We start from the raw sequence: 8,509 nt of genomic DNA on the forward strand, positions 1-8,509 counted from the left end.
ACCCTGGCTGCACAAAGGAGGCAGAGTGGAGAACCTGGACCTTCTCTCCTGCCGGGCATTAGTGAGGTGATGCCCCTTACCCACAACTGGCATGACATCAGAAGCATTCTGCTAAAGCAGGAGATTTAAATAAGATCCAGAGTCTCATTACACCCCAAATGTCCAGCAGCCAGTCAAGATCATAAATCATGTCAAGAACCAAAATAATCTCGTCTTAAATTTTAAAAGATAGGAGTTCCCTGGTGGCCTAGCTGTTAAACATCTGGTTGCTGCTGTGACACAGGTTTGATCCCTGGCCCATGGGAACTTCCACATGCCATGGACGTGGCTAAAAAAGTGAATAAATAAAAAGAGGAAGACAATCAGCAGATGCCAATATCTAGATGATACAGATATTGGAACTATCTGACAAGGACTTCATAAAAAAATCATAAAAATGTCTCAACAATTATGAATAGACTTGAAACAAACTAAAAAATAGAAAATCTCGGTGAAATAACTGAAGATATAAAGAAGAACCACATGGAAATTTTAGAACTGAAAAATACAATTACCAAAAGTAAAAACTCAATGGAGGATTTCCCCGGCAGCTCAGCTGGTTAAGGATCCAGCATTGTCACTGCTGTGGTGCAGGTTCAATCTCTGGCCTGGGAACTTCCACATACTGCAGGCACTGGCCAAAAAAATTTGAAAAAATAAAACTTAATGGATAATGAATAAACTCAATAACAGAATGGAAGGGACAAGAATCAATGAACTTGAATACCAAACAATATAAATGACCTAAGCTGAAAAAGAGTAATTTGGGTAAATACAATAGATACTCCTTCTCTTTTTGTGTTTGACAATTAAAGCAAAAAGAGTAATGTTGACTAAATGCTCATTTCAATGTTTAGAGAAGAAATATTTAATAATATTATAAATAGAGGAAGAAGGTAAAGGGACTTAAAGGGAAGTGAGTTTTCTTTTCTTTTTTTTTTTTTTTTTTTTTTTTTTTGTCTTTTTGCCCTTTCTAGGGCCACACCTGCAGGATATGGAAGTTACCAGGCTAGGGGTCTAATCAGAGCTGTAGCTGCCAACCTACACCACAGCCACAGCAACGCAGGATCCAATCTGAGCTGCGTCTGTGACCTACACACAGCTCATGGCAATGCCAGATCCTTAACCCACTGAGAGAAGCCAGGGATCAAACTCGCAACCTCGTATCGTTCCTAGTCAAATTCATTAATTGCTGAGCCACGACGGCGGGAACTCCTGAGAAGTGAGTTTTCTGCAAATCTCCAACTGACAGAATCTGAACACCAATAGATCTCTGTGGTGATGGAATCATTCTGTATCTCGATTTCAGCATAGTTACCAGAATCTATTGCTATGATTCAGCTGTATAACTGCATGCACACATTTGTTTCAATGCCCATTTACTGGTCTGAATTTTGTACTATATTTACACAAGATGACACTGGGTAAAGGGTACATGAAACCTCTCTGTATTATCTTTATAACTTTCTATGTATATCTAGAATAACTTTAATTAAAAAAAAAAAATAGGAGTTCCCATCATAGCTCAGCGGTTAACAAATCTGACTAGGAACCATGAGATGGTGGGTTCGATCCCTGGCCTTGCTCAGTGGATTAAGGATCTGGCATTGCTGTGAGCCGTGGTGTAGGTCACAGGCGTGGCTCAGACCCCACATTGCTCTAGCTGTGGCTCTGGCGTAGGCTGGCAGCTACAGCTCTGATCAGACCCCTGGCCTGGGAATCTGCATATGCCGTGAATGTGTGTGGCCATAGAAAAAGACCAAAAAAATAAAATAAGTAAATAAAATAGAATTGAAGGGGCAACTTCACAGACAGTTGGGGAACTCCCTTTTCAATCTGGAGGCCAGACACAAAAGAGGTGATACCCAGAGAGCCAAGTTTTCTGGACTGGAAACTTGCCTTATCCTCAAGTGACATCACAAAGCTTCAGAAGCCCCGCCCACCACTCAGAAGTTTGGCCAATTGAACTATCATCTCAGGATTGTGTTTGCATTGGAAGCAGCTGTTCAACTTTGCTGAGCAAACTACTCTGCCTGCTCAGTTACATCGGAAGGAAAATGGCCCCATACGAACCACAGGATCAATAGCTGCGTGGCCGCAGCAACACCCTCATCCCTAGGCTATAACAAAGAGCAAGCCCAGTGCTCTTGGTGTTTTCTTGGCAGTGTGAGCTATCTGCCTCTACCCCACAACTCACTTCTCTTTGAGAAACCTATGTCTTCCCCACAGCTTCCAGCATTCTTTTGGGACAAGGGGACACTCACCACTGCCATATCTGATTCTGCTTACCTAGTAAAAGTTCTCTTCTTCTTTGCACTCCTGGTAACTCTGGTCACTCTACTCATCTTGGTCTGGAAAGTAACCAAAGACAAAGGCACCAAGAACAGAGAACTGGATGAAAGAAAGGAGGCAACACCACAGGCATGAAGATCTGGGGCTCTTGAAGGAGATGCCATTGAGGTGGAGACCTGGGGGTACAGGAGGCAGGACCATCTTGGCGCTGTCTCAGAGCCAGAGCCTGGGAAGGAAGAGCTGCTTTAGCACCCAACCCCCCAGCCCCCAACGCCAGATGCTCCCCCTCAGACTCATTTCCCTCCTCTACTGCCGCCAAATTCACACTCATCCTGTTGCTCTTTGGCTCATCCAGGCTTCTGCGTTTGAATGTCTTCTCTCTGTGGCTCTTCTAGACTGAAATAATCAGTGGCTCTTGATTTCTGCACTAACAGAGGAAAGAAACCATCCCATGGAGAATTAAACATTGATTCCAAAGCCTAAATTTTTTAAATTGGGTATGTGTTGACTCTGGGATATATGAAATGAATGGGAGCTCACAGCATCTCAAACTCTACAATGAAACTACACTGGAAGCTCAGTTCCAGAAGATCCTTAAAATGGAACAACTCATCCACTCTGAATTCTAGGTAAAATTCTCCCTCCTCCTCCACTAATTCTTGGAATAAAGAGTATTTCTTCTCAAAAAAAAAAAAAATTTGAAGCACCAAGTACTTTTCTCTCTTCTTCTTCATCCTCCAACTTGGTGGGTTGACAAATTTTAAAAATATCATATTCTAAAAGCATAACTTTAAGTTTTTAAATCTTTTCTGATCTTGGAACAAATTAGCTGCTTTTTCAAGGGAAATCGAAATTAAAGAGACAGGACTTCCTATTATGGCTCAGAGGGTTAGGAACACAAATAGTATCCATGAAGATGCAGGTTCGATCCCTGGCCTCACTCAGTGGGTTGAGGATCTGACATTGCCGTAAGATGTGATGTAAGTCGCAGATTGGCTTGGATCCCATGTAGCTGTGGCTGTGCTGTAGGCAGGCAGCTGCACCTCTGATTCAACTCCTAGCCTCGGAACTTCCATATGCCACAGGTGCAGCCTTAAAAAAAAAAAAAAAAAAAAAAAAAAGCAGAAATAAAATAAACAAATTAACAAGACAGTGTTTTGAAAATCCAAACTCTCATCTCATTACCCTAAAGAGCATTTGACATTTGCCTGGAAGGAATGGGTATATTTCTAGGAGAAAAACCTCTATATCCTACCTTACTGTTAACCCTTCCTCCTGGAAACATCCTATCAGGGGGCCCCTTGTCTCCCCCCTCACGTGCACTTGACTCTGGAGCCTTGAGCCAAGAGCCCCTCCCTCAAAAGCTTTTCTCATTGCTTAGAACCATGGGGCTGTGTCCATCTTTCTCTAAAAATAAGTGCCCCCTGGTATCTGGGCCTGTGTATTCTAGATCTCAACCCATGGGTTGTTCATTCCCTTCCTCTCTGACCCACAGAAATTAAGGAGCTTGGTCACTTGGTGCTGAGAAGAGGTGGGTATCGCTACCAAACCCAAGAGGAGCCCCCACCTCCTCTTCCTTGTGCTTGCTCCCTCTAGTGCTTAGTGCTGCTAGTGGTGTTTGTTCTTGTGGTCAACCAGCTTCATCAGAGACTGATCTCAGGTGGCTTGCAAGAAGACCCAAAGCCTCCTGGCCAAGGGAGCCGGGCCCCTATTAGAGAGGACCCCTTTATAAGAGGCTAGCTAGCCTTCCCTGACAGCAGCTGTCACACCCCTTCTCAGTCCAGCACCCCTGCTTGAGGAGCGGGGTCAGGGTGGGGTGGATCACCACAAAAGGTCTATCATGACAGAAAGGGCCTCCCACGCTCAAGGCGCTCCTGAGCTTTCTCTCCTATCCCCAAATGTTGCTCTTCATGCACCAGAGGTCTATGGAAATCTCTCTGTGTATCAGGCTCCAACCTGGGTGCTAGGGAACATGGGAAAAGGACCCCACCTTCACCCCTAGAGATGTTAATGAACTAATCACATGGACTAATGCTTCATTATCAACTGATGATTGCTCTGAAAAGAAGTGGGCTTGGGAGTTCTCATGGCAGCTCAGTAATAAGATACCCGACCAGTATCCATGAGGATCTGGGTTCCATCCCCGGCCTCACTCAGTGGGTTAAGGATCTCGTGTTGCCGTGAGCTGTGGTGTAGTACCCAGCTCAAATCAGCATCGCTGTGGCTCTAGTGTAGGAAGTAGCTCAGCTCCAATTCAACCCCTAGCCTGGGAACTTCCATATGCCACAGATGCAGCCCTAAAAAGACGCCCCCCCCCCAAAAAAAAAGAACTGGGCTTCATGAGAGCATATGTCAAAGGAAGTTGACTGGAGAAGACTCACCTGAGGAAGTCCTGCCTGGGCTGAGAGCTAAGGATGAGGGGGCGTTAGACACGGTCAGGGTGGGGACAGGGGTCATGGCCTTCTAGACAGAGATCCACCTGTGCAAAGGCTTGTGATTGTGACGGCAGAGATCTGTTATATTCATGGGCTGGAAAGATGGTGGTTCTAGAGCACAGACAGTGAGCACAAGAATGGAACCCTAAGAAGCTGACAACATCTGTGGGACTGTGGGATCTCACAAAACCTCAGTGAGCAATGCTAATCCTGGACGGCCGTGGGGGACAGGGTGGGCAGTTCTCAAAGATTCGTTAACAATGCAGTGCATGATTACAAGTCTCCTGGGCCAGGAGTTTCCTGGTGGCCTGGTGGTTAAGGAAAAGGTGGCATTGTCACTGCTGTAGAGCAGGATCGATCCTTGGCCTGGGAATTTCCACATGCCTCGAGTGTAGCCAAAAAAAGGACTCCTGGGCCAAGTTGCTCCATGCTTCCCAGGGACTCTTAAGTCATCCTCCTTCCATTGTCTTTTCTTATACCCTGCAGTATCTCCTTGCTCCTCAAACATCTCACGCATCCAAATCTCGATTTTATCCTTATTTGGACTTACTGACCAATCAGCCGGACTGCATTGCTAGTTTATGGCCACCAGATGGCAGCAAAGGGTTAGGAAACCTGGTCACTGTGGCAACCACTTCGCAGAGGGAGCCTCTCTTTCACACTGAGAGCTGGGAAGTTATCCCTAAAAGACTGTAATCTGGTTATCCACGATAATGGGAATAATTTATCCAGAAGATCTCTTAAAATGTAAATTTCATCGTTTTTGACTATCAATTTTATGCTGGCTCTTAAGAGTATCTCTATTTTGCTTCACTACCCTACAAAAGGACCTTATGCCTGCAGGTGTGAAGTGGAGGCTCAGAGACTCAAACAGAGAGGCTGATTTTCCACCCAAAGTCTCACAGCAAAGCCAGATCATCTCTCCTCTCCCCCACTGGCTCTTGTATTCATTGAGGAATAAGATGTCTCCCACTTTGAGGCAATTCTTTCCCTCTCAGAGGTTTCTTTGTTCTACAGTCTTTTTTTTTTTTTTTTTTTTTTTCCTGTACTTTTAGGGCCGTGCCATGGCATATGGAAGTTCTCAGGCTAAGGGTAGAATTGGAGCTCTAGCCATCAACCTACACCACAGCCACAACAACGTGGAATCTGAGCCACGTCTGCGACCTACACTACAGCTTATGGCAACACCAGATCCTTAACCCACTGAATGAGGCCAGGGATCGAACGCACGTCCTCATGTATCCTAGTCAGGTGAGCCACGATGGGAGTTCCTCTCTTTACTCTACAATGCCACCAGCATGAGTTAGTATTGTGCCCTGCATTTTCCTCTGTTGTCTCCTCCTCTTGTTTCTCCCTGGCACCTTCAGAGAGATCTGTCTGCAGCCCGGCACCTGTAGGACTGAAGCCAAGAAGTACCAACCACCATTACGCAAACGGTGGGTAAGAGGGACTAGAGGAAAAAGGCAGTGAAAAAGGATAAGATGCTGCTCCCTTTTTCAGGGAGCTTCTGGGCTACATGTGGCTGAGGGCTGCCCGATCACAGTGCCAGGGGTTCCTGAGGAAGGCCAAGGATGGGGTACTGATGGAATGCATTGGGCATTCTGAAGCCTGAAGAGCCCCTATAGACTAGACCAATCAGGGAGGGTCTCCTAAAGCGGGGGCAATGTTAGGAGAATGGACAGCCTGGATTTAGAAGTGGAAGGGAGCTCGTGCAGACATGAGGGACCGTGAGCAAGCCGGGAATCAATGGGAAATCAGGTCAAGAAAAGCGTACCAGCCAGTGGGAAAGAACCCTGAATGCCAGACTGGGTGTTCGATTTCATCTAAGAGGAACCCAGGGAAGGTTTTTGACAAGGGGAGCAACAAATGAAATAAAACATTCAAGATTAGTCTGGCACAGTCAGTGTGTAAGACAAATGGGAGAAGGGAGAGACTGAGTCAAGAAGACCAGCTAGGAGTTCCTTTTGTTGTGCCACGGAAACGAATCCAAGGAATCATGAGGTTGCAGGTTCAATCCCTGGCCTTGCTCAGTGGGTTAAGGATCTGGCATTGCCATGAGCTGTGGTGTAGGCTGCAGATGGGGCTCGGATCCTGCGTTGCTGTGGCTGTAGTGTAGGCCAGCAGCTGTAGCTCTGATTGGACCCCTAGCCTGGGAACCTCCATATGCCATGGGTACAGCCCAAAAAAACAAAAAAAAGAAGAAGACCAGCCAAATGCCAGTTGAGGAGTTCCCATGTGGCTCAGTGGGTTTAGGATCTAGCATTGTCACAGCAGCTCCTGTGGCAAGTGTTCAATCCCTGGCCCGGGAATTTCCCCATGCAGCGGGTGTAGCCCAAAAAAAAAAAAAAAACCAGTTGAATAACAAAAACTTTCTGAAATTCCTGGTACTTTCCCATTTCTGTGACTTCATCCATTCTATTCCTGCCACTTGAAATACCCTTTTTCTGCTCAATTGTTTTGTTTGGTTTTGGTTTTTCCTTTTTAGAGTGGAATTCAGAGGGGGCATCCTCAGAACTTAGCTTAAAAGCAGAGAGCAGGGACCTCCACCCATCCCCATTCTCTGGTCTCTCAGGGCTGAGTGGCTGTGCCAGGGGTTGAAATAAGTGATGCCCCAAGTTGGGGTGGGGTGAGAGATCTATTTCCTTGGAAAGGTTTAGACTCACAGAGCTGACTTCTTAAGAGGATGTGAGGATGGGAAGAGACCCCAGACATTCTTCCTTGGTTCTTTTAGGTGCTCTAACTGTTCCAGCCCACTGAAGCTCAAACACTATTGGTTCCCAAGTGGGCAGCAGTCTGGGATGCAGAGCTGCCATCGTCCAGACAGAATCACAAAATGTCAGTCCCAGAATGGGCTTAGGCCATCCAGAGTCCCACTCTCATTTTACAAAGAAGGCCCCTGATGCCCAGAGGGGAAGGGAGAGAAGTGGCGTGGAATCAGGGCCAGAGGATGTACCATGAGGTCAGACAAGCCTGGTGTGAAATCCTAGCTCCACCACTTCACCCTTAGCTGTGCATCCACAGCCAGTTAGTTAAGCCAGTGCTTCCTGAAGCATTGTCCTGGGATCCCTAGGAGTCCTCCAGGACTCTTTCAGGTATCTGAGAGATTGAAATTATTTTCATAAAACAGTACGTTTTTGGAGTTCCCATTGAGGTGCAGTGGGAAGGAATCCAACTACGAACTATGAGGTTGCAGGTTTGATCCTTGGGCTCACTCAATGGATTAAGGATCCGGCTTTGCCGTGAGCTGTGGTGTAGGTCACAGATGTGGCTTGGATCTGGCATTGCTGTGGCTGTGGCATCGGCCAGCAGCTGCAGCACCTGTTAGACCCCTAGCCTGGGAATTTCCATATGCTGCAGGTGCACCCTAAAAAGCAAAAAGTACGTTTTTTGGTGGGGTAGGGCGGTGGGCTGCACCCACAGCATGTGGAAGATTCGGGGCCTGGAATCGAACTTGCACCAGAACAGTGACCCAAATTGCTGCCGTGACAACACTGGATCCTTAGCCCACTGTGCCACAAAGGAACTCCATAAAACAGTAAGTTCTTATTTTCCTCTTTCACCTCAATCCCTTATGACTTTTTGAAAAGTTATGTGATATGTCTTCTAATAAGTCAAGTGTAGAGATTTGCAAAAATATGAAACTATGCTATTCTGCCTTCCCTCTAAATGTGTTATCTATGTTAGCATATGTTTATTATTGTTATTTTTATATGAATTAACAGGTTCTTTTTAAAGTTCAGTAT

At 46.0% G+C, this 8,509-nt stretch overlaps 1 protein-coding gene across 1 annotated transcript; it reads left to right on the plus strand.

Annotated features, from left to right (window-relative positions):
* The first annotated feature begins 2,253 nt into the window (after nucleotides 1-2,253).
* On the plus strand, nucleotides 2,254-2,466 carry SMIM42 (small integral membrane protein 42). The gene has a single exon (XM_085024308.1). The coding sequence runs from the start codon at nucleotides 2,254-2,256 to the stop codon at nucleotides 2,464-2,466; it is 213 nt and encodes a 70-aa protein (XP_084880434.1).
* Nucleotides 2,467-8,509: the final 6,043 nt, after the last annotated feature.

Source organism: Sus scrofa, chromosome 4, assembly GCF_054392235.1.
Source record: "Sus scrofa isolate SSC_HxYL_T2T_F1_AM1 chromosome 4, Sscrofa_HxYL_maternal_Yorkshire_Landrace_v2.0, whole genome shotgun sequence".
Lineage (NCBI taxonomy): Eukaryota > Metazoa > Chordata > Mammalia > Artiodactyla > Suidae > Sus > Sus scrofa.